The sequence below is a fragment of the Podarcis pityusensis genome (genome assembly GCF_964106645.2).
Source record: "Podarcis pityusensis genome assembly, chromosome: 16".
Lineage (NCBI taxonomy): Eukaryota > Metazoa > Chordata > Lepidosauria > Squamata > Lacertidae > Podarcis > Podarcis pityusensis.
In genome coordinates, this window is record NC_138041.1 from 11,744,952 (window position 1) to 11,771,222 (window position 26,271).

A 26,271-nucleotide genomic window follows, 5' to 3' on the forward strand; every position below is an offset into this window, starting at 1 on the left:
ACATGTTGGCCTCAGTGGCATCAAGATGGCTGCCGTGTGGAAAGGGGAGCTGGGCAGCGGTGAGACTCCGGACATGCGGCTGGGAAGGAGAGAGCTAGAGAAGGAGGGGAGACGAGGTAACTGTCTGCCACTTCCGAAAGAAGCTTTTGAAGCCTACTAGCTGCCCCTGCTAACCTTGCGTTTCTCATTCTCAGTACAGCCTCCCCTTCCGCTCCCCACCCTGTTCTTTTGCATTAATTTCTAAAAGCAATGACGATAGAATAAAGGCCCCCCCTCAGAAGTATGGCACTCTGTGCATGCTCAGGGGGAGGCAGCTGATTAAGCCTCTTGTTCAAGCCATTTTATGGCTTGCGAAATAATAACCTTGTGGGCCTCTGTCCAATGGATTTCATGTTGGGTCCATTTTTAATCACCTGACCCTCTTTTTTCTCTCTTAACATATATAGGAAACCCAATTTGATAGTATTATTAATTATACGGATTTTTCCTGCCCCTTCTCAAAAAAATCATAAAATAGTAGACAGGGGTTTTGTAGGTACTCCCAGCAGCAAACAGCCCCCCTCCCACAGAGTCTCTTTTTAGCTTCACAACACCCCTGTGAGGTAGGTTAGGTGGGGAGAGGAAGGGAGGGAGAGACTAGCCCAAGACCACCCAGTAAGCTGCATGACTGAGTGGAGGATTTGAACCTGAGTCGTCTGTCAAGCAATCTAACCACAGGGGTGGGGAACCTTTTTTTCAGGCCCAGAGCTGCATTCCCTTCTGCACATCTTTCCAAGGGCCACATGGCAGTGGTGACTGGGGCCAGAGGCAAAAATGGCTGGAGCAATTAATGTAGATGTTAGCTTTGTACAACACGCTAGCTTCTTCAGGCGTGCTCCCCTCTCTGTCCTCCATCCAGAGCTGTAGCTAGGTGATCTTGCGCCTCTGGCAGAACCTTCCAGATTGCACCCCCTCGGCACGGACAAATTAGCTCTTTCTGCCTCTCCCCCCCCTCCACCCATTCAATTCACCCTCTATTTAAAACCATTTCTTATGAGGCAATAATTGATATTTATGGACATATTTTTAGCCGGTTTTGTGCCCGCCCCCATCGCCTGCGCCCCTGGCAGCACCCTCCTCACCACCCCCAGCTACGGCCCTGCCTCCTTCCAGGCAAGTGCAAGGCATCGCCAGAGTTCAGAAGCACATTTCAGCCAATCATAAACACTCAAGGGTGTTTGAAGCAGAGCTGGAGATGGGGTATGACGTGAAGAGAATTCCAAGGGCCAGATAGGGTTAGAGGGCCGCATTTGGCCTTCAAACCCGAGGATCCCAACCCCAGTTTAAACAGTATGCAAGTTAAGAACCATATGTTTTCTCTTTCCTCTCCCTGTCCTTTCCATTCTGGAAAATGGCAGCAACCCCCTCCCCCCTTCCTGCTACATCACATTCCCATTTTGGATGGCTCAGTTGACTTGAGCTGGCTTTTCAAACCCCCTCCTCTCCCCCACCCCACAAAATAAGCCACCCTTTATTTTATTTTAAATTGTTCCAGGGTTTCAGTGCAGCCCCTCCCTAGGAAGCTGCGGAAGAATACTGCTGAATTAGCCTTAACACTAGGCCAAAGTCCCAAGTCTCTCTGACCTCGACCAAAGCATTTTGCTGAAAGCGTTTAGGTCCAGTTGGAGTCAAGGTGATGCAAGTCGCTCAGATTAGGGAGAAGAAACATAAGAAGCTGCCTTATGCTGTCTCAAATCCTTGTTCTGTCTTGCTCAGTTCTGTCTGGCAGCGGCTCTCCAGGGTTTCAGGTAGAGCATCTCTCCCATCTTGACCTGGAGATGTCATTGTGCAAAGCAGATGCTCTACAAATGGAGCTAAATCCTCGCAAAGAGAAACCCAGTACACCAAGGAAAAGAGTTCTAAGCCTAGCTTCCTCCCTGATGTGCTAGGTTTTATAATGTGCTGGGAATATTGCTTTTAAGATATGAGTGATCATTTGGCAATGTGAGTTATGGAACTGGAACAGTCCAGACACAAATTTACCACTTGCTGGCACTGTGAATCTTGAACTCTGCCCCCACTCTGTTGTGCCTTCTAATTCTAAGATGCCAGGAATGAACCAGGGATCATCTTCTTGCAAAGCCCCTGAGCTATGGAGGGAAGAGACTCCCAGGCAAGTTTGAGAGGTTGCAGCTTAGTGGCAGAGCCACTGTTTTGCATGCAGAAGGTGTTTAAAATAGAGAGGGGTTTTAAGATTACGCATGGTGTAAAGAAAGTGGATCGGGAGAAGCTTTCTCCACCCCCAAACCTCATAATACCAGAACCAGGGGACAGACAACAAAAAGAAGTACTTTCTTCACACAGCATGTACTTGGGACTGTGAAGTTTGCTCCAAATAGAGGCATTGATGGCTAACCAACTAGGATGGCTTTAAAGGAGGATTAGACAAAGTCATGGAAGATAAGGCTATCAATGGACGCTAAGCCTGATGGCGATGTTCTCTCACCACTGTTGGGGGCAGTAATGTGTCTCTGAATACCAGTTGCTGGGAATCACAAATGGGGAGAGTTGCTGTTGCGTTTATGTCCTGCTGGTGGGCTTCCCATCGGGGCTTCCCATTGGCCACTGTGAGAACAGGATGCTGGTCTAGATGGGCCTGTGGGAGGATCCAGCTGCCAGGCTCTTAACTATCTTCAGAAGGTGCCAGGTTCAGTCCCTGGTATCACAGGCAATAGGGTAAGAGAAGCCCCTTTATAGCTACCACCATATGGAATACACCCAGATAAGCCAAGGTCTGACCCAGTACAGTATGTCTGTACCAAGGAACTGAATATCCTGACATCCGAGACAGGCACCCAGATGGATGCCCTCGTTGAACTCTTGTCCATTCAGTATGTAATCCTAGCCTGCTCTGAGTTAAGTGTTTGTGTATGAGAACCACCACTCCAAAATCTTCCACTGAGAGCAGCTGCCTCACTTTTTATCTTGATGGGGTCACCTGGCTCAAGGATGTGATCTTGCGGTACATCGTTCCAAATAAATAATGAGCCTCATTTCCATTGATTTTTATTTTATTTTACACATGCTCAGTAATTGCCGTGGTATTTCCAGACCTCCATAGAAACCCCAAAGACTTGTAGATTTCATTTTAACATAGGGTTTCTGTTTGTCCAGTTTCAAACTTGCAGGTCTTTCCATCTCTCTTTCCTTTCCAATTTATTTTGTTTACTCATTACAACAAATGCAAATACTGTTAACCTGGACAGTTTTTACTTAGTTTGATATGTTTTTAATTGTCCAAGAGACCAGTGGAGATAGCTTAACTGAGTCAAGAAAGACGACTCAGAAATCATTTTGAATGCTTTATTACAACATAAAATGTTATTGGGACATGCACCCCTAACACCAGTAAATTAGCAAATTTTGAAAAGTTGTTTGTCAGTTTGCTATGCATTCAGACACATCTTAAGATATCACAATGAAATTTTGTGTGATGGTTCCTGAGATCAAGGAGCCAGTTTTCATCTATGTTTTGATACAGTTGGGTGCCATTTTGAACCAAAATGGCAGACTGGACCGTAAAAACTTCACTGGTTGCAGAACTGTGCTGTTGGTTTCTTTCTTTCTAAAAATTTGAAAGCAACATCAGCTCAAAGGCTGCTCATTAACAATAGAGAAGATATGCTTATACACATTCAAATCTTAAAATACACTGGATGGTTGATCAGACCACCAAGTGGGCACAGGTCTTACCTAGCTAAGGTGGATGTTAATTGAAGAAGCATCAGCTACAGATAGTGATGAGTTGGAATGCTGTCTCGTAAGTCCAACATTGTGTTAGAACTAGCACTTTTTTCAGGGCCACAACCTCACACAGTGCCCCCAAACATACATTTTTAGGCGATGTGAAAGCACGGCCCTGAAAAAAGCGTGTATTTTGGGCTCTCATGTGGGTCATGTGAATCACACAGGAGAATGGACAGAAACATCCATCCCAGTTTTGGGACTCAGCATGTTGGAGGGTTTGGAAATACAATTCTCAGCACAGTGGGAAAAGCTATGACAAAGCAACGTGTATGCTCAGCTCTTGAGGTGCTGTTGATGAGCAATTTCAAGGGCCCTCCAGCACCTGCTCTCCTTCCTTTTACTATATATTCAGTTTATTATTTATTCAATTTATATCCCCCCCCCCCACTTCCCCGAGGAGCCCAGGGTGGCAAACACACAAACAAGAAAACAGTTCAAACATCTTGCAAACAATTCCAATGAGGCTACAGGCTGGGAAAGCCCTCTACTTAAAAGGCTTGTTGGAAGAGACAGGTCTTCAGCAGGCGTCTGTCTAATATTTAACAAGAGGGACACCCATAGGGTGGTTGTCATGATACTAAAAGCCAGATTTCTACATTGTGTGGCATCAACCTTTTGATAAGACGGTATCTGCAGGAGGCCCTCACCTGCGGAGTGCAGTGGTTAGTTGGGTATGCAGTGAGACCAGTGCTTTTCCCCAAGAAAAACGGTGCCAGAACTCACCATGGAGTTGTTTCAACAAGTGGCTAGGCGACTTGGGGCAGCCCTGAACAGATGCAGGTTTTACAACAACCATGTTCACCACTCACGGAGATGCTAAAAACTACTGCAAGCTGTCTCCCTAGTTGGTTTGGGGGTCGCCCCTAGTTCTGGTGCAGGCCAAATAAATGCGCCCCCGCCTCCCTCATTCTCTTAGATTCAGGCGAGTGGCTAGGAAAGGCCCTCGTGCAAACGTGCGCGTGTGCAACAGTAGAGGCCTGTCTGGAAAGCTTAAAGCCCGACACTGCTACACGGAAACAGAAAAGGAACTACAGATTGGCCCCCGTGCTGTAGCTTGACCAATCATGGCTAGGAGAGGCTAAGAGCTAGGTGGAGTCATATTTTAAAAAGTGTAGAGACTCATATGCGAGCCAGCTTCCATTTTGAAGCTGAGAAGTGCCTGAACTGTGCTCTGGCATGCTCTGGCTGAAAAAGGTGAGACCATCCTTCAGGTATCCTGGTCCCAAGCTGTTTAGGGCTTTACACACCAAACCCAGCACCTTGAAGCTAGCCAGTGGCTGATTGACTACAGTGGTACCTCGGGTTAAGTACTTAATTCGTTCTGGAGGTCCATTCTTAACCTGAAACTGTTCTTAACCTGAAGCACCACTTTAGCTAATGGGGCCTCCTGCTGCTGCCGCGCCGCCGGAGCACAATTTCTGTTCTCATCCTGAAGCAAAGTTCTTAACCCGAGGTAATATTTCTGGGTTAGTGGAGTCTGTAACTTGAAGCGTATGTAACCCGAGGTACCACTGTATTTGTCAGTCAAGGGGGTGGTCTTCAGATAGAGGCCTGCACAAAGTGGGACCGATGACCAACCCCCAAATTTCCATTCCTTGGGTGTCTGTGACTGTATTTCTAAGCCTTCACTGCACGGGGAGAGGAGGGAAATGTCACATCTGTTCTGGGTTTTTATTATTGTTTTGATTCTGAGAACTAGAGCATTTTGGCGGCACAGCCGGTTCTCGGATTGCTTGCTTCCCTGGCACTAGGCCCGCCCTGCGTGTGATTCGCAGCCTCTACAGTCAGCACAGCAGTGGTACACTAAGGCCTCATCTGCACGATACATTTAAAGCAGTATCATACCACTTTATACAGGCAGTGCTTCCCCCAAAGAATCCTGGGAACTGTAGTTTGTTATGAGTACTGAGAGTAGTCTTAGAAGACCCTTCCTCCCCTCAAAGAGCTGCCAGTAGTGGTTTAACTATCAATCTCTCTTCCCAGGGAACTCTGACAATTGTAGCTTTGTGAGGGGAATAGGGGCTTCCTAACAGTACCCTTAACAGACTACAGTTCCCAGAATACTTTGGGGAAGCCATGACTGTTTAAATTGATATGATTCTGCCTTAAATGTATAGCGCAGACAAGATCTAAGTGATTGTGACAGATGTGGTTCCAAGGGGGCATGCAGGACAGACTGAGGCTATTTACACACCATACGTGTAAAGCACACACCTCCCTCAAGAATCCTGGGAACTAGTTTGTTGGGTATTGTAACTCTGACAGATAAAATATCAAGTTCCTAGGATTATTGTGAGGGGGTGTTTGCTGCTGTATGGTGTATATGCAACTTCAATGCAAACTGGGCTGGAATTTGAACCAAAGCCTCTTGAGCATTATTCAACTCATACACTCTGCTGTTTAAGAGCAGTTGATACTCTTTCCCTTTCCTTCCAGTCCTGCAGTAACAGGGGCCAAAGTTTAAGCCCTGAATTGCTGCCAAACAAAGTTCTGCACCCAAGGACCTTGAGTTCCGGGGTTGGCCCAAGAAGGGGGAAGAAGGATGCTGGGAATTATGGTCCTGCTCTTTGACCATTAGAAATCATACTCAGCAATTTATCTGAACTCAGCATATTTTCGGGCCTATGTATGTATTCTTAAGGACTAGAATCTTGGAGTTTCTTAATTCAGGAGGTTGAATTCTGCAGTACTGATTCTCCGCACTTGGCAAGGTGGGGCTGCGGAAGCATGAGAACTGAAGTAGGTCTGATTTGAGAGCCTGATCTTACTGCCTGGGATTCTCTGCTGGATTCCTGTGCTGGAATAACCAGCCACGGTGATTACAAAACAGTGGGAGGCTGTGAGGTTTTCTAACTGCAATGTTGTTGCCAAAGTGAGGGAGCTCATTTGCCTTTCTGGGGCAAATGCGGCTGGGAAGGTAACATCTCTGACACAGATAAAAAGTTCAAAGTTTGTTTACAACAGCAAGCATTTTTCAAACCGTTTCAGCTCAGTGGACTGGTCTGTGGCCAAAGCATTCAGCTCTTTTTGAACTGTAGGGGGTGGCGGAGGGGAGAGAGAGAGAGAGAGAGAGAGAGGACTCATGTTGCTCTCTGGCCAAGAGTGCCTTTATCTGTGTGAACTCGAGTGAGTCTCGGCGGGATCACGCAACAGGAGTGTGCACCACCATCCATCAGAGAAGCAGATAAACATGCGGCAATAACATACCGCTTTATTTTCCGCAGCCTGGCAAGGACCCAGCCTTTCTGCTTGTTCCAAATAACATTGAGCGGCACAACAACAACAGGAGGAGGAAGGATTCTGGGAATTCGGGGAGGAAGATTGTATGGTGTAAACACACTGGGGGAGGACAGCATTTAACGCAGGGAAAAATAGGGTCACCAGGAATTCTGTGCATCAGATAGGATTACTGTCTCTTTTTGCAGAGCTCCTTCATCTGCTTTGTAAGATGACTGAAATTTCCCTAAGTCAGGCACAGGGAGTCTTCTTCAGCCTAGGGGCCGCATTCCCATCTGGGCAACCACCTGGGGGCCGCAGGCCAGTGGCAGAAAGCAAAAGTGAGCAGAGCAATGAATGTGAATTTGACCTTTGTATGGTGGGCTAGTTTCTACACCCACATACAATAGTCCATTTTGGCAAGAAGTATTAATAGAGTTGCATTGCAGCCAGGCAAGAACACCCAAAGAGGGTGCAAGGCAGGGCTGGTGTGAGGCTGGGGAGGGTGTGAGGCCTGCAGAGAGTCCCAAGGGCCAGATGGAGAGGTCTGGAGGGCCACCTCAGGTTTCCCTAAGTTCCTCTGGCCTTCCAGGAGTTGCTGAACTGCAACTCCTAGCACTCCTAGCAAACGTGGCCAATGGCCGGGGGCACAGTGCATTGTGGTTCAACATCTGGTGAGTCAAAGGTCCCCTAAACACCTGCCCTAAGTGTGGCTAACCACATAGCTTCCACGTACCAGTTTGCTGTAAAAGACACAGGTGCAGGAGCATATTTTAAAAAGGCGACCATCTTTTAGCTATGTTTCCAACAAGTTCAGTGCCATAAACAAAATGGATGCTCTTAGACCTTTAGTAAAATCCAGATATTTAAATCAAAGCAGAGCCCTGCCCCACACAATGAGGCCCCACATAGCATCATGGTTAATCCGGCTCTAATAGCTGCTAGGCCCTGAAAAGGGCACCAGAAAAAATGGGATTAATTGTTATGTGTGCCTTGCTTTATCCCTGCTTTGAGATGCCTGACTGCTCCGATGGGATTTCAGATCTGGGATTCAAAGCTGGCTGGGAGCCCAGGCCTTTATAGAGGCTACAAGATCTGGCCTGCAGGCCGGCCTCCTTCCCAGCAACGTGGGGTGAGAAGCACGTGGATCCCTTACTTAGCTCTGGGGCAGCCTCACCCCTGTTGAGGCTTCCTCCCACCTCTCCTCCTCCTCCTCCAGCCCTGGGCTGAACACAAGCCTGAACGTGATGGAAGCCTGACCCAAATGTTGGACAGGTATTTGATGGAAATCAAAAGAGGAACGGTTGGAGTTTAAGAGCCTTGGGAGTGAGGGTGCTCAGGAATGAGTGCCCTTCAGGACTTGGAAGAAAATTGATAAGAAAAAAAGAGGAGATTCCATTCTGCCAGCATTCTTTGCCCAGGTTCTCTAGAAATAAGATATTGAGGTCAGATGGTTTCTCCCTTGGGTTGACAAGCCCAACTGGCTAGAATGTTTATATTTATTTAAGTAGTATAAGTAGTTAAGACTTATACCCTGCTTTCCAACAATGTGGAGCTGACAAAAAAAAATCAGACATGTATTATTTATTTATTTATTTAGGCTTGCAATATTTTAAAAAATAAAACCAGCTTTTTTTAGTTAGAAAAAAATCCAAAACTGTTGCTTGCCAAAGATCCAGGACAAACCATCACCTTCCAGAAATTCCCCCCAGAAGTCCCTATTTTTTATTATTATTATCAGTCACTTTATACAAAAGGAAGTTTTAAAGTGACTGAACTGTATAACACAGAAATTTTAAACAAGCAAACATTAAAAACATAAATACAAAATCCATAAAATGTGCATCCAGTAAGATATTAAGAAAGCCAATCCACTCTACTAAAAGATGAGCAATACTATAGGTGCACGAGCGTACAAAATACAAATACAACAACTATTTTTTATACTATATAATGTTGGGCATGGAAGTGCTATTCCAGGCCAACTGATTACTACCCAGACATGCCTTGGTCCATGATGCCAATCAGGGGCGCCATCTATGCGGGGCTGTGGGGGCCGAGGCCCCCCAAATTTTCAATGAAGGGTCCGGGGACCACCAAAGTTCTGTGGCAGCATGTACACATGCTTCGGAGCATCAGCACAACATGTCAGCACACCCCACAACACGTGTGAGTGACATCACGCCGTGGGAGACCAGGGTTCAAATCACCCACTTAGCCATGATGAAACCATCTGGGTGACCTTGAGCCAGTCATTTGTCTCTCAGCCTAAGCTTCCTCACAGGGTTACTGAATCCCCTCTTGCTGGGCTTTTTGGGTCCACCAACCCTTCACAAAGGGATGCGGGTGGCGCTGTGGGTTATAAGCCACTGAGCCTAGGACTTGCCAATCAGAAGGTCGGGGGTTCGAATCCCCGCGACAGGGTGAGCTCCCGTTGCTCGGTCCCTGCTCCTGCCAACCTAGCAGTTCGAAAGCACGTCAAAGTGCAAGTAGATAAATAGGTACCGCTCCGGCGGGAAGGTAAACAGCGTTTCCGTGCACTGCTCTGGTTCGCCAGAAGCGGCTCAGTCATGCTGGCCACATGACCCGGAAGCTGTACGCCGGCTCCCTCGGCCAATAAAGCGAGATGAGCGCCGCAACCCCAGAGTCGGCCACGACTGGACCTAATGGTCAGGGGTCCCTTTAACCCTTCACAAATATATGCAGGTCTGTTAGATGTACAAAATGTCTTGTGTGGGTGGAGGCACTGACCCCCCCCCCCCCCCAGTTTAGGTGTCAGGATGTTTTGGCAGCGGGGACAAAATCCACTTAGCTTGAGGGGAGAGGCAGGTCAAGTTAAAATAGCCAAAGTCTGCTTTCAGTCTTGGCTTGTCTGAGAGTTGTTTACTGCCCTAGCAATGAACATTGGGATGGGGGGAAGGGAGGGAAATAGGAAAAGAGAGAGAGAGGAGGACTGGAGCGTTGACAAGTTTTGCTGAGTCAGGAGATGCGGCTTAAGGTGGAAGACTCTGGAGCGGCTGGCTTCTTGCTGGGGAAAAAATCTATTTTTTCTTTCTATCAAAGGAATTCCCAGATCAGCTGAGGCCGCGCTGAGCCTGCACAATTTATGACAAGCTAAGTAAGCACTGTAAAGAAATGATAAGATGTTTGGGGCTTTCTTTTCTTATTTTAGAGAAGGGAGGAAAAGGCAATTGTGCTTGGGAGAGACAAGATAAAGAGATTATGCATGGATTATAGACGGTTGTTATTTTCAGGTGGGATTCAGTCACATGTCACCAAATTCATGTTGCACAATTATTGTTGATTGGAAGGTCTTGCAACACAAAACCGCTTTTTGTGATAAGGGAAGGGGAAAATGCACTCAAAAGTGTGTGGTATAAACTTTGCTTTGGCTCAACAGTCGTCTAACCTTAGAGGGTTTTTAAATAGCTTTTTGTTGGGTTTAATTAGCAAGGATCATAGGAAAAATAAATGATACAAATGAAGAGACCAAGTCTTCTTATGCCGTTTGTATATCACAAAAATAGCATTCGAAATTTGTACTAATATCTGCAACATATGGGTCTCACCTTAGAGGTTTTTAAGAATATTCAGCAGTTTCTAAATGCTTTAACATAAAATGAATAAATAAAATAACCTCCCCACAAGCAAATCAGGATGAATGCTGATTAAACAGCTGCCTTCATCTAATCTCCCATAGGAATCTGGCTAGTCTCTGTGAGAACAGGATACTGGACTAAATGGGTTATTAGCTTGATCCAGCAGCCAGGCTTACATTCCCCTGCAACAAATCAGGAGGCTGCAGGAGGCTTCTTTCAAGCCTAATTTCAGCGTGGCAGATACTCCAGGAGAGGCCTCTGTGGGTGCATGTGTGCCCACAGGCCCCACATTGACAACCTCTGTGTTCTAGCCTCTGTGTTGTACAGGATCCCTGCACGATTTCATGCCTGCTGCCCACTCCTCAAAGGAACATTGTTTGCACTTGAAAGCACCCAATTTAAGGCAGGGAATAATCAGTTGCTTCTTGCAATTGTCCCAAGGCGGATGTCTACCCCTTTGATCTCCCCACAGATGCCGCCACAGAGGCTCAAAGTCTGACACTGACTCCCGCCCTCTTCGTTTCTGGTAGAGTTCTGTCTTGGAGCTGAAATTGTATAGCAAGGAAGGATCTGAAAATTGCCCCCACTTTCCTCTTCCCACTTTTGCCTTGCCTGAGCAAGAATGGAGCATTGAATGATGAGAAACTGGCTGGGAAGTTATTTTCTTACTTTAATTGTTTAATTTTTGTTACTTATTGACTTCCTTCCTTTTAACAATTGATAGAAGGTCCTCAATCTGGGATGGGAAGCCTGCAGGCCTATGCAGCTCTCAGATGGAAAAAAGTTCATAGAAGGACAAGAAAAGTGATCAAGGGGGTTGGAGCAACCCCTCCTTGAGGAAACTTCCAGGGCATTTTAGTTGAGAAGAAAGGTTAATGTGCCAGTGGCATATGTTAGAGGTATTATAAGTGGGTGCTTGGTGTGGAGAAAGTGAATGGGGGAAGTCTGTCTTTCTCTCTCTGTCACTTTTTTCCTCATAATTCTAAGGCTGCGTACACAGAATATCTTCACAGCACATTGAAAACTCACCTCTCCCCTCAAGGAATTCTAGGCAATGTAGTTTGTCAAGTGTTGCTGGGAATTTTAACTCTGTGAGGGGTGAACTACCATGCCCAGAATTCTTTGAGGGAAAGAATGGGCCCCAAATGTGCTTTAAAGGCACAATGTGTACCCAGCTCAGGGACAGCCAGCAAAGCTGAATAACAGGCGAAAGGATTTCTTCACACAGCTCATAGTTAATTTGGAATTTGTTGCCATGAGAGGCAATCATGGCCACCAACCATCCAAGAGTGACCTCCTAAACTTATAACCGTCTTTTTCTTTCTTGCATATTGCATTTTGCTGTATTAAAGTTTGAATCTCATAGAAACATTGCGATACAGTGAAATAAATGGTATAAGAAACAAAAAAAGCACCCCCCCAATCAAAAATCAACACGAATATTGAACAGGATGGACGTACTGTCTCTCATCTTCAGTCGCGAATCCACAGAAACGCTGTGGATCACCAGTATGAAGCTCGCTGGCTGCTGGTTGTCCATGGACCACAGTTTGAGAATCTCCAGCCTAGCAGCATCCCTGTTGGCTGTCTCCTCCTGCAAAGCAACCCTTAGGTTCTCACGAGCATGAAAGCTTAGATGGAACCTCCTGGTTCAGAGGCAGTATACCTCAGTTAGCAGATGCCTGGCTGGGACAAACATTGAGGAGGGATGCCATGCACATCTATGCCTCTCCAGAGTCCCCAAAAGCATTTGGCTGGCTGTTCTTAGAGGCAAAGAGAGAGAGAAAGATGGACTTCTTGTCCCATTTTTTTGTTGCGGGGTGATGATGATGATGATGATGATGATACGTACTCAAACGCCTTCGCCATCGTGAGGTTGGCGAGGCAAGATCCGTTCCACCTTAAGCGCCGGCCTGGGGGAGCCGGGAGGGCGGGACGGGGGCGGAGGCTCCGAGTCTATTTTAGCTGCCGGCCGGCGAGGCTTTGCTCAGAACCGGATCGAACCGGATTTCCTCGAGGAGCCAAGTTCCGGATCGTTCCAGGTAGAGATTGGAGAGACCCCACCTGCCGGGCTCGCTCCCCATTCCCCTGATTTTACAACCCGCTTCTACGCACCTCCTAAAGTTGGTATCCAGAAAGCGGATAAAGGCAGAAGAGAAGATCTGGATTACGGGGAGGGGGTGATGGTGGATAGGGTCCGGGGGGGGGGCAGCGCAACGCCTCGGTAAAAGGAGCTTTCTGTTCAAAAACCCCCTCCCCCTCCCCCTCCCCATAGGATCGCCATTAGAGAGCGTGTGAATTTCACCCCTTATAATAGGGAGGGGAATGTATTTGGGGTTAATGGACCCAGGGGTGGCATAGTGACTGCTGCTGCTGAGGGGTTTTTTTGGGGGGTGTCTAGTCTCTGGCATACATAAGGGGGTATTCCTGAAGAGGGTTTTGTAAGGGGGGGGGTTACTAGTATCCAGGAAAATAGGCAGTTTTTGGAGGGATGGAGGTTTAAAAATGGACTTTGTCTTAAATTTCTAAAATGAGAGGTTCTAAGGTTTGAGCCTGCTGAAAGGTTTTCTGTGTAGCTGTTCATTGTGTTTGGTGCCCCCGGGGGGGGGGCACGGGCACCAAGGATAGGTTTGGAGGCCAAGCCTTTGATGAACCCTCAGTTGGATGCATGCAGGAAGGGTAGCCCAGAGGCAAGCTGGTCTCTGTGGAAGACGGGTGTGTTGGGTCAAGGAGAGCTTTTCCCCCAGAAAGGCCTTGTGAACTAAGGGGGCTCCCTCTGCTCCCCCTCGATCGCTTCCAAACCGCCTGCTTCCTTTCCCCCAGGTGGCACCATGACCTCCCCAGGTGTAACCCCCGACACGGAGCTCGACATGAAAGACGTGGAGCTCAACGAGATGGAGACCGAGAAGCAGCCCATGAACGCCTCTTCCCCGCTGGCCAGCTCGCCGGGCAGCCTGGGCGAGAAGAACGGGGTCGTGAAGGTGAAGGTGGCCGAGGAGGAGGAGGAGGAAAGCGCCATGGTGGCCAAGTTCACTGGTCTCTCCAAGGAAGAGCTGCTCAAGGTGGCCGGCACCCCCACGTGGGTGCGCACCCGCTGGGCACTCCTCATCCTCTTCTGGCTGGGCTGGCTGGGCATGCTGGCGGGGGCCGTCGTCATCATCGTCCAGGCCCCCCGTTGCAAGGACCTGCCCAAGCAGGAGTGGTGGCAGAAAGGCGGCATCTACCGCATCCAGGACGTGGCAGGGTTCCAGGACTCTGGGGACGACAACGTGGGCGACCTGGCAGGTGGGTGCTGCAAGCGGGGGACGTGGGGGGGGTCTCTCCTCCCCACAAGTCCTAGCTATTCCTTTGCAGGAGAGGGCAGCGGCTCAAGAATAAAAGCCTTGCACTCAGAAGGTCTCTGGTTCAATCCCCAGCATCTCCAGGTAGGGCTGGGAGAGACCTCTGGGAAGCTGCTGCCAGTCAGTGTAGACAGCACTAAGCTGAATAGACCCAGTGGTCTAACTCAGTAGCAGCCGGCTTCCTATGCTCTTAAGGACACTCTGTTTGAAGGGTTGTGGCTCAGCATCGGAACATCTCAGGTGGGTGAGTGAGATATCATCGTTTCCAGATTCCCAGCTTTCCAAAAAAAGAGCAAGTATCTAGCATTTGTAGAACCCGAGACATGAGACAACAAGTATGAGCACTATTTTTATTTTTGTGTGTTCAGAAACTAACCTGATCCCCCCCCCCCACCTGCTTAGAAAATTTATTGCGGACTTGTAGGTCCAGATTTCCTAGTAGTAATGTGATGTAATTAATGGGCACAGTGCTTGTGTGAATGCCAGTCAAGGACTCTTCCCTTTTCACTCCAGCCTTGAATGCCTGGGAGCGGGGTGGGGGGTGGGACCCATCATGAATATCTGCCCTCCAAGCTAGTTAACAGGGTGTTGTTGCTCAGAAGTAACTGATCTGCTGTAAACAAAACTTGAGAAGGTTCCTGGAATATAACCCGGGACCTATGCTTGCCTGCCCTTAATGCGCCCTGCCTATTCCTCTCCACTGCAGTCAAAACGACTATTTTTCAATGCAGAGTTGCTGGCTAAGGTCATTGCAGGCAAGTCCTGCAATGAGGCTTCTATGGCTCTGAAAATCGCCTCCTGGGCAGTTCAGGATCTCCCTATTGGGCTTTTCTTGCTGTGCTCAGCAGTGCTCCGAGTACATGTGATTAGCAGCTGCCTCTCCACCCCCCCTTCCCCTTTGCTGGCTGCCCATCCACAGACTGGTACCAGCCAGACTTCCCTGTGCCAAGCAGCCGGTTCTATCCGGCTTTGAAGCAACCACTGGCCTTTGTTTCATCAGTTCCTGACGTCAGCGGGACGCTGACTCAGCACGGAGGCGGCTGGCTGGGTAGACGATTCGCAGGGCTCCACTTCCTTCCTTTCCTCCACTGTCTCAATCTGACCCCGCTTCCTCTGGAGATCAGGCAGATAGAGCCTCGTGGCTGGTTGTGTGAACCTGTGTCCTTATTTGCTCAGCTCTAAGTGCATTTGGGGGTTGGGGGGCATCCAAAGCTCAGGAAGGGCTTATTTTCTCCCTCACAAACATCCCTTTGAGTTTGGAAGTTTGTTCCCGGGCTAGTTATTAATTAGTATGATTTGTAATAAATAGAATAAATAAGCAAAACTGGGCTGGGAGCAGACTTCTTATTACATTTAGATTCTTCATTATTATTATTATTTATTATTACCAAAGTTTATATATTGTCCTTCATCTGTAGATCTCAGGGCAGTTCACAACATAAAATTACAATATAAAAATAAGAACAAAAACAAACCAATTAAACCAAGTAATGGTACCATTCTGCTCTTCCGTGGCCAGACCACACCTGGAGTCCTGTGTCCAGTTCTGGGCACCACAGTTTAAGGATGATATTAGCAAGCTGGAACATGTGCAGAGGAGGGCAACCAAGATGATCATGGGTCTGGAAACCAAGCCTTATTAGGAACACTTGAGGGAATTGGGCGTGTTTAGTCTGGTAAAGAGGAGACCGAGAGGAGATATGAGAGCCATTTTCAAGGCCCTCAGGGTGGCATGCATTGTTTCTCTGGTTTCTGTTTTTATCAACACAACAAATCTGTGAGGTAGCTTAGGCAGAGACACTGCAACTCACCCCTCAAGGTCACCCACTGAGTCCCATTAATGAGTGGGAATTTACCGTATTTTTTGCACCATAACACTCACTTTTTTCCTCCAAGAAAATAAGGGGAAATGTCTGTGCGTGTTATGGAGGGAATGCCTACGGGTGGCATGCCTACGGATTTTCCTCCTCTAAAAACTACGTGCGTGTTATGGTCGGGTGCGTGTTATAGAGCGAAAAATACGGTACCCTGTTCTCCCAGGGTCTCAATCCATCACTCTTAAGGTAGCATACATGTCTTTTTCTCTTCCTCAAGTTTACCCTCACAGCTTCCCTGTGAGGTAGGTTAGACTGAGGGACTGCCTGGCCACCCACTAAACTCCATGGCACAGTAATAATTTGAACCTGGGTCTCCCAGTCGTCCTCTAAAGGTAAAGGTAAAGGGACCCCTGACCATCAGGTCCAGTTGTGGGTGACTCTGGGGTTGCGGCGCTCATCTTGCTTTACTGGCTGAGGGAGCCAGCGTATAGTCCTCTATAATGCCTCTAATAGTGCTCCTCCTCCTCCTCCGCCGCCCTGTTAAATTCCCTGGCCTTTTAAATCTTAACAACAGAAAGTTCCAAATTGACACTAAGGAGGACTTGGGAAACCATTGTATAAACTACTGGCTCATATAATTTTCAAGTTTGTCTCTACAGCACTGAGGGCTGGAAGGCTCTACTGGATTGATTGATTGATTGATTGATTGATTGATTGATTGATTTACTGATTGATTTACTCATTATGTTTCCGTCGCACACAACTGCTGTGCTCTGTTGCAGACTGTGAAGCAAACAACTGCACTTAAGTATGACTTCCTTGCTCTGTGCAAACTGGGAACCGTGGCTAGTGTCTTCCAAACAAGCTATGATTTGTGTAAGCCAATGTTTCCCAGTTTGGATGTAACAGGAAAATATGGTTCCTGGCTTGAGTCCCTGCTCACACAAAAGGAGGGGCAAAGTTCGTGCCAAGCAGCCACAGTGTGCATGCATATTCTGGCTTGTAAAGTCAGGATTTGATCCTCCAAACTCGGCTTGTTAAGTCTATGGCCATAGTCTGTGGCCATAGTTGGGCTGTTAACTCCGCTGGCTGAGTCCTACATCATCTTTGGAGCTAGAATTGAGCAGGGGATCAACTCTCTTGCTGCACTGGCAGCCCAACCTTTATTCCCCCCCCCAATAACACCTTTGTTTCTTCCTGTCACTCCAGGTCTGAAGCAGCAAATTGATTATTTAAGTAAACTCAAAGTGAAAGGTTTGGTGATTGGGCCTCTCCACGTCAATCCTGAAAATGACCAGGCCGGAACCAACCTCAAGGACATCGACAAAAGATATGGGACGCTGGATGAGTTCCGGGAAGTCCTGCAGGTGGCAAAGAAAAAAAGTAAGGGCCAAGCGTAACCACAATGGCGACTAGCCCTTGCTCTGCCTCTGAATTCCAGTTCCTGGGAATCGCAAGGGAGGAGAGGTGCTGTTGTGCTCAAATCCTGCTTGGTGGCTTCCTGTTAAGGCACCTGTTTGGCCACTGTGACAACAGGATTCTGGGCTTTGGCCTGATCCATCAGCCAGGATCTTGCTCTTATATCCCTGGCTGCAGTGCCGGCAAGAGGTCTCTGCAGAAGTTCTAGGAGTCACCTTTCTGACTTGTGATGTGCCTTGCCTCTCTCTTTCAGGCTTGAAGGTGGTTTTGGATCTGACCCCCAACTATCGCAGCCAGTCGCCTTGGTTCAGCCAGGAGATCAGTCTTAACAAGGATTTGCAGGACAAAATGAAGGTGAGGGAGGAAAAGCACACAGTGGAGCATTGGGAAGATCTTAAGGTTGCCACCTTTTTTGGGTGGTGATGGGGAGGAATTTCTTTACACCTGTGCCTGGGTATCACAGGTGAGGAGAGTTGCTGCTTGCTTGCCCACCCCCCAGAGCTAAGGTTCCCCCCATCTGATTTATAGAATTATTATTATTATTATTATTATTATTATTATTATTATTATTTATTTATTTATTAATATGCCACCCATCTGACTGGGTTGTCCCAGCCACTCTGGGCAGCTTCCAACAAATGATATAAAAACGCAGTAAGGCACCAAACATTACCGTATTTTTCGCTCTATAGGGCGCACTTTTTCCCTCCTAAAAAGCAAGGGAAAATGTGTGTGCGTCCTATGGAGCGAATGCAAGGCGGAGGCAGGCGGGAAAAGCCCCCAAGAGCCGCACACAAGCTTTGTGCGCTCTTGCGGGCTTTTCCCCAGGAGGGAGAAGGGACTGACTGGCTGCATTAGTCCCTTCTCCTACCTCCCAGAAAAGCCAGGAGAAGCCACGCAGCCCCTTTAAAGAGCTGGCGGCTTCTGCCGGTTTTGCGGGAAGTGGGGGAATCCCCCCACCTCCCAGAAAAGCCAGGAGAAGCCGCGCAGCCCCTTTAAAGAGCGGGCGGCTTCTGCAGGCTCTCCGGGAGGTGGGGGAAGTTGCAGCGGATTCCCTCCTCCCCAGCTCCCTTTGAAGCAGCAAAGTGGGAGGGGAGCAGCTTACACTCCTGTAAGCAGCTCCTCTCCCACTTTCCTGCTTCAAAGCAACTACGGAGGAGGGAAGGAAGGGGACCATGGATCCTCTGCTTGCGGCTGCAGAGGATTCCCTCCTCCTGGGCTCCCTTTGAAGCAGCAAAGTGGGAGGGGAGCAGCTTACACTCGTGTAAGCAGCTCCTCTCCCACTTTCCTGCTTCAAAGTGGATGGAATCCACTGCAGTTGCGAGCAAAGGATCCATAGCTCCGCTTCCTTCCCTGGAAGCAGGGTGTGGGGGTGCAGGGGAGAAAGAGGGCAGGAAATAGATGCCGGGCAGGAAGACACAACCACACTTTGACCACTGAAATGTCCACCCCAGCCTCCCCAGATTTCCACTGAGACGGCCAGGCTAATCTCGATGGCCATAAGTCAGGCTCAGCATTATTGACTGGACTGAGATAAGCCATGGTTCCCCTTCCTTCCCTCCTCTGAGGCTCAATTTAAAGCAGCAAATGGACAGGAGCCGCCCGCTTTGCTGCTTTAAATAGTTTAGTGCAACATTTGATTCAGAATATTTTTGTGTGTGTTTTCCTCCTCTAAAAACTAGGTGCGCCCTATGGTCAGGTGCGCCCTATGGTGCGAAAAATACGGTAAACATCATAGAATTGTAGCATTGGAAAGGGACCCCAAGGGTCATCTAGTCCAACCCCCTGCAATGCAGGACTATGCAGGTGGCCCATATAGGGTTTGAACCTGCGACCTTGGCATTATCAGCACCACGCTCTGACCAACAGAGCTAACTGGTTTGAGTCTAAATACTTTAGATCAAATTTAAAAACTAAACAAACCTGTAATTGGTCACATATGCCCGTCTCTCAAGCAACTTGGGGCAGTGCACATAGCATTACTGGCCTTGCAACAATCCCGTAAGGTAGGCTGAAATAGCAGCCTGCCTGGTTGAGGGAGGGGTCTGAGCAATGGCCTCCTTAACGTGAAACAACACTTGTTCCTTATAGCAGGTGGGCCAAAATAAAACTAAATTCACCAACGGCTAATAAGCAGGGACTGAGAAGGAGGAATCAACCAACACAACAGGATTTGGGATCTTTTTTAGTGACCCTTGAGGACTAACTGCTTGTCTGGTCCTGTTTTTTTCTTCCCATCCCTCAGGAAGCAATTACGTTCTGGCTGGAGGAAGGTGTCTCTGGGATCCAGATCGGGGGCATCGAGCATTTAAATGTACGTGGTGAGCCCATCCCAACCAATCTCCATTGATTCATCCTTCTCCCTACCCACCCCGGTTCAGGGCACGAGCGCTTAAGGGACAAAGTGAATTCCCTTGTGAGCTGGTATTAAAGAGCGGTGGCCTCCTCTTGTCAGATATATGGAGGTTGTTTTTTTCTTACAGGGGGAGGGACTTTTGGGTTGTACAGAGTGGAAGCTCAGTGGCAGGATATCTGCTCTGCATGCAGAAGGTCAGAGTAGTTATAAGGCCACTTCCTGCATTCCTTCCTGTTTGGGATAGTGGTTGTGGGGTGGAGCTTGAAGTTCCTGCCCTCAGCGTGCATCTATCTCACTTGCCGAACATGTTATTTCCTCAGGACACCCAAATCCTGAGTGAGTGGAAGAACCTGACAGAAGAATACAGTGTGGACGACCACACCAGGTAGGTACCACCCCCTAAGATGCACAGCTTCCTATTCTGATCCCCTCCTCCTCCTTTAAGCTCCCAAGCTGTACTGCATACACATAGTGACTTACATAAGAAAAGAAAATCAAGTTAATAAATCTGTGCCAAAGCAAACGATCCTTCTGCCATTTCCACCCCTTGTGCCCCATTTTCTCTTAACTTTTTAAAATTCTGCTTTTTGCTAATAATGAGTGAAGACAGGGGTGCCAATTTGAATAAAATATTGGGGTGCCCAAGTAAGCCGTGCCCTGCATAATTGATCACGTGATGTGGTGCACGGACACCATTTGAATGGCAATCCTCATCAACTTTGAGGGGGTCTGGTCCCCTCAAATATTTTACTGGGGCTGCCGAAGATCCCTCAGCTCCTAGGAGTTGGTACCTATGAGTGAGGACTAAGATGCCATACAGGGCGCTGGAAAAGCCCCAGTGCCTTCTGAGCTTCTACTGAAGACATGACAACCCCAGGCCTATTTGATCCATATTCCATTTAAAAAACAAAAAGCAAAAAAACCCCAGCTTCTAAACATGGTGTAGTTGTTGGATTATGACCTGGAAGAAAAATCAAGGTTCAAATCCCCACTCAGCCATGAAGCTCATGGGGTGATCTTGGACCAGTCACTGTCTCTCAGCCTAACCTACCTCACAAGGTTGTTGTGCAGACAAAATGGGGAGGCCCAAGTATGCTGCCTTGAGCTCATTGGAGGAAACAAGAATCAAAATATACCTATATAATAGAAATAAGAAAGCACAGTAAAATCAATTGTGCTGTGCTTGGCCCAGGGCTTGTGTCACCTTGATGTCACTCAGCTGCCTACCATGGTGGTCTTTCATTTGAGCCATCTCTCAGCGGTGGCTGGTGCCTATTGGCTGGTGGGGCAGAAGCAGGAGGCGTAGCCAGAGCCAATCACAGGCACAGCCACCTAATTCTAGTTTTGCCCTTCCTGCTGATTTCTACAAGGGCAGCACTGAGACTGAGGAGGAGGAAGCTGAGAGGCAGGGCCACCCCCATCCCAGACTGGTTGTAGGCAGGAAAGCAGGCAGGTGGGGGTTGGCTGAGGGCAGACTGAGATCGATGGGGCAAGTGCGGCACTTGTCCTAATGAACCAGCCTCCACTGATCTCCATCTCTCTCTCTGCTCCTCCTTTCAGGGTGCTCATTGCAGTGACACGCAGGCAGGATGCCGAGGGCATCTTCTCCCTCCTCAACGAGACCACAGGCGTGGATCTGCTGAGCAGCCAGTACCTCCTGGGGCTGGTGAAAGGCGGCCAAGAAGACAGCACACGAGGGGAAGCAGCCGCCAAGATGATACGCCAGTACATCCAAGAAGCTGGAGACAAGTGGCCCAGTTGGAGTGTGAGTGACAGCCTTGGAACCAGACTCTGTGGTTGCGTCTGCATACGTGTGTGTTTGTGTGCGAAAGAGAGCAAGGGGAGTGGTTGGCCGCCGTTTGTGGCCTGTGTGTGGTTGGAAGCAGTCTTGTGCAGATGGCGAGGGCAGCTGGGTACACTTGCCCCAGCCCTCAAAGGGCTAAGCTGGCTGGGGGGCCCCACCAGAGAGTGGCTGCTTTTTTGCTTGAGTTTACAGTGTTATTATTACAAAACTCTCACCCCCAGGCCTCAGACAAGCTCTGCACAGGCCTGGATGAAGGTAGGGGTGTGTGTGTGTGTGTGTGTGTGTGTGTGTGAGTGTGAGAGAGAGAGAGAGAGAGAGAGAGAGAGAGAGATGTGGCTGGGTTGGGAAAACCCAGTGGAAAAAAGAGTTTTTCAGTTGCCTGCCCTGCTTGCATTTGCCTCGTGGAATTTCAACCATCGGCCCTTCAGCCACATATGGCTGAAATCGCGTGAGTTAAATGCAAGGGCACCACGGGTGAATTGAAGGTGAGCAGGCAGAGGAAGGAGGGAGATTTGCAGGCATAGACCACACAGCTGCTGCTGCTGCTGCTCCTCCAATGGCCCCATTCTAACTCAAGCTTGTTTGGATGCTGACTGACTGTCCTCCTCCTGCAGGTGGGAAGACCTGACATTGGCCACTTGGCCTCTCCGATGGGCGAGCCTCTCCTTCGCCTCTTCCACCTGCTGCTCTACACGCTGCCAGGGACGCCCTTCACGGACTACGGAGATGAGATCGGGCTGCGGGACCTGCCGGGACAGGTAGGGGTGCAACGTCAGGGTCTGGGTGCTTTGCTGACGGGTGGAGGGGCAGATATGGTGGGGTAGAGTGTGTACGTTGCAGGCAGGTTCAGTTCTCTGCGTCTCTGGGTAGGGCTGGCAATTTCCCCCCACCTGAAACCCTGGAGAGCTGCTGCCAGTCATTGTAGATAATACTGAGCTCAATGGACCCAACGGTTTGACTCTGTATAAGGCAATACCCTGTAGTTCTAAGTAAGATGCAAGCACTAGTCTCTGCAAGGAACCTGCATGTCCTTTGCTTCAGGCAGCAAGGTCTGTTTGGTCTCTTGTTTTGCAAAGGGTGCGTGGGAGCAGGAAGGGTCAATGAGGCTGAGGAGATACAGCAGCGGAGGCAAGTTTTTGGTTCTTCTTTCTGGTGGTTTCAGGAAGCTAGATGGGCCAATGGTCTGATTCTATACAAGGCAGCCCAGTGGAAAGGCATCTGCATTTTCATCAGCCATAGGCATGTAAATGTGGGTACACTATTTTTGAAGATTGGAGAGAAACCAGAGTAAGTGCTTGCTGTGGGGGGAGCATTGAAAGGTGCCATGAGCTTTAATGCCCCCCACAGGAGAGGCATTCCTTGGCCCCTGCTGCTGGATAACCCAGTTCTTGCCAAAGGATTGTAGTTTTCACTTTATGAAAACAAAAATCTTGGCAGCACAACAAATGCATTGCGAAGGGGCCTGCTGTTTCCGGAGTTCCCATGGTTCCTAGCAGGAGGTGCACAAACAACAGCCAGCTGCTCTGTGGGCGGATGCTCAAGCAGCAATATCTATTTGTTGGACCATTTTAAGGCTTGCTCTGGGTGCAGGGAGCAGATCCTGAGTCTGTAACATGCTGGAGCTGGCGAAATACCTGCAAGGGCAGGGATGGGGAACTGTGGTCCTTCAGATGTTGCTGAACACCCAGCTCTCATCAGCCCCAACCAGCAGGGCCGATGGTCAGGGAGGGCGTGAGTTACAGTCCAGCATGTGGAAGGCCACAGGGTTCGCCTTCTGTTCTGGACACATGTCTCAGCCAATCAGGGATCACATATTAAATGCACTTACAGAAGGGTAAATCAGAGATAAGGGTCCTGTGCCCATCAGCCCTGGTCAGCTTGGCTGATGGTCAGGGATTTTGGGAGTTTTAATCTGTGGGGCACAGATTCCCCCCCTCTTTCTTAGGGGATCAGATCTGGCCCAGTGGTATCCTCCCCACCACATAAAAAGAACCCTGCTGGATCATGCCAAAATCCCATCTGGTCTAGCATTCTCTTCTTAAGCAGCCCAGCCAGATTCTCTTATGGAAAGCTCTCAAGCAGTTCCTGAGCGCAGCTGTAATACTCTCCCCAGGTTTGATTCCCAGATACTGCCTTTCACAATGGATGGAGAACATAGCCGTCATATTCCATCCCACATCACATGCAGAAATGCAAACTCTTGTGTTTTTATAGTGTGTCAAGCCTTCGGGGGCAGAATGGAATCTGAGCAAATTAAATGGACAAAAACGTTACTTATATTTGCATTGTGGTTTTTGGGACTTGGAAATTCAGATTTCTTCCTGCAAAACACTGGTGGTGGTGGTTTTTAAGGTGCTGCAATGGGTCGTGTGTGATGGGTCTTGTCTTTTTCTGACCCCCCCCCCCAAGTTGCAGCCATGCTAATAGTAAGTTCTTTTCTCCCTCCAGCCTGCAGCCTCCAGTGTCATTCGTATGCAGTGGGATAATTCAGCAAACTTTGGCTTCTCGAAAGCAAATCAGCAGCAGGTTAACACAGCAGCCAGCAATGTCACTGTACAGGTGAGTTGCAGAAATGATGGGAGAAATGTGGGTGGTTCTTGCCAGTAATTTGCAAATTATATGAGGACACATGCCGGCATGTCACAAATAAATATATCCCCAAAATACTCGGCTTAATGCCAACCAAAACTCCACCTAGCCTAGCATCCTGCTTCTAACTGTGGTCAGCCAGATGCTCCCATGAAGCTCACCAGCAGGGCATGAAGGCAACAGCCCTCTCTTGTCATAGGAACATCAGAAAGACTGCCTTGTATTGAGTCAGGTCATTGGTCCATCTGGCTTTGTATTGCCCACACTGACTGGCAGCAGCTCTTCAGGTTTCGAGGCATGCGGCATTCCCAGCCCTCCTGCAGGGGCTGGGGATTGAACCTAGGTGCAAGGCAGTCTCCTCTGTTCCCATTCTTCTCCAGACAAAGTCCAGCCAGATAACTCAGGAGCCAAGCCCCGTGTAGTATAGACCACTGGTGCCAGTTAGGTCATTTTTAGACTCTGGACTTAACAGTCCAGCATGGAGGGCCTCTGGTGCTGATGTCTGCCCATGCCTTCACTTACCTCAAAACTGGGAAAAACTGGCCCTGCTGTGTTTGGGAACTCCCTCTTGCTCATTCTGCTGAATTGGGGCCCTGGACTTCTGCCTGAAAGGCCTCCCTTGCAGGCACCATCGAGCGGGAGAGCTTTCCCTTGCTGCTTGCCCCCAGTATCTGGTAGGCAGAGGCTTAGGCCGCATACACACCATACATTTAAAGCACATTCACCTTCCTCCCTGCAATAATCCTGGGAACTGGTTTAACACACACACACAGCTACAATTCCCAGCAGTACCCCTAGCAAACTGCAGTTCCCAGGATTTTTGTTTGCTTGTACTTTAAGTTTATGGTGTGTATGCAGCCTTAATCTCTAAGCAGTTTTTATATTTTTAGCACCAGTAACGCTAGAAGTGGTTAATGAATAACTTTCCCCTTGTCTCTCTCCTCTCTTTCTTCCCCTACCCCTTCTGCACAATCCCTGCAGTCACAGAACAGCGACCCGGCTTCGGTCTTGTCGTTCTTCAAGCAGCTAAGCGAGCTGCGGGGGAAGGAGCGCTCCCTCCTTCACGGCGAATACACAGAGGCTGAAACCAGCAACCCGAGTGTCTTTGCCTACCTGCGGGTCTGGGACCAGAACAAGCGCTACCTAGTGGTCCTCAACTTTGCTCCCAGGGACCAGACCATCTCCATAGTGACGTCCCCTCCCCTCCCAGACCAAGTCACAGTGGAGCTCAGCACGCAGCCCACGGAGGAGAAGAAACAGCTGAGTGTACGGGAACTCAGGCTGGCTCCCTCGGAAGGGCTCCTGCTCAGTTTCCCGTATGTGGCCTAGTTTGACTTGTGGCTCCCCCAGCCTGACAGGGAGGAGCAAAAGAGCAGGGTCTGTGCAACTGTCCTTGCAAAGGAGCAGCTTCTGAATTCTTGAAAGGGCGCAGTTTTCACAGCATTCTGATCTTCCTCTCTCCTGTATCACCTGATTTTTTTTAACACCTGTCTCTTCTCTCCCTCTGCTCCCCTAATTCCTTCACTCCTTGTACATTCCTTGACCTGCCAGTATCTGGAAAAAAGAAACTTTTTATAGTAGGAGGGGGGAATATGTGGACCTTCAGGATGTTGTTGAACTCTGACTCCCATGATCCTTAGCCAGGGTGGCCAGTTGTGGGGTAGGATGGGAATTGTAGTTCAATAACATCTGGAGGGCTGTGGGGTCCCTCACCCGTGGTGTAGAGCTTAATGTCCCCACCACCACCGGATATACTAGCATGTCATGTGCATGAACTGACTGTCCACAGCTCCAGTTTTGAATATCATTTCCACATGGTGTGTGTGCTTGTCATTTGGCTGGGCAGCTTTCATCCTTGAGAACTGACAAGTAAAGTTATATGTTTTTGTGCAAACTACATGCCCCACCCAGCTCCTTCTAAGCCTCTGTACTTTGTGGAATGAATATTACTGCAGGCGCATAGTGTCCGTGCGAGCCTGTCCTGTTCGTGTGCCTGTCCTGTTTGCCAAAACTGTTGTGAACTGGTATGGAATGAGTTTAATAAATTTCTCTCTGCTGACTCTTGTGGTTTCTGTTCAGAATGGTAGTGTTTATGCATGTGCACACAGCCTCTTTCAATTCCCCTGGTAAATCCCAACTCCTTGAACAGCACAGTCGTCAGTGGCAGGGGTAGAAGTAGTGCAACTGGCCTGGACTTACCCCCTCAACAGCTTGGGACCAGGTTTCTTAAGGGTACATGTGCTCCTCAGATGGGTCACCACTGAGAGTAACACATGCTTAGATTGTACTAGAAACCAGCAGTCTGGAATCAATTATCAGCCGAAATTAGACAGGCACCTAAGTG

The 26,271-nt window shown here is 48.7% G+C and overlaps 1 protein-coding gene across 3 annotated transcripts; it reads left to right on the forward strand.

Moving 5' to 3' along the window:
• Positions 1-10: 10 nt before the first annotated feature.
• Positions 11-25,986, forward strand: SLC3A2 (solute carrier family 3 member 2). 3 transcript variants are annotated; one of them, XM_080984669.1, is made up of 11 exons: positions 37-116; positions 10,066-10,120; positions 13,425-13,886; positions 16,969-17,142; positions 17,432-17,532; positions 19,424-19,492; positions 19,855-19,919; positions 21,095-21,299; positions 21,953-22,096; positions 23,787-23,897; positions 24,909-25,986. In XM_080984669.1, exons 3-11 carry the CDS (start codon positions 13,433-13,435, stop codon positions 25,254-25,256), a joined length of 1,671 nt encoding a protein of 556 aa, XP_080840795.1. In that variant the 5' UTR covers positions 37-116; positions 10,066-10,120; positions 13,425-13,432; the 3' UTR covers positions 25,257-25,986. The 3 variants fall into 3 exon arrangements, with proteins under 3 accessions (XP_080840793.1, XP_080840795.1, XP_080840794.1); XM_080984667.1 differs by lacking the exon at positions 10,066-10,120 and having other exon boundaries at positions 11-116; XM_080984668.1 differs by lacking the exons at positions 37-116; positions 10,066-10,120 and adding an exon at positions 12,507-12,643.
• The last annotated feature ends 285 nt before the right edge of the window (positions 25,987-26,271 follow it).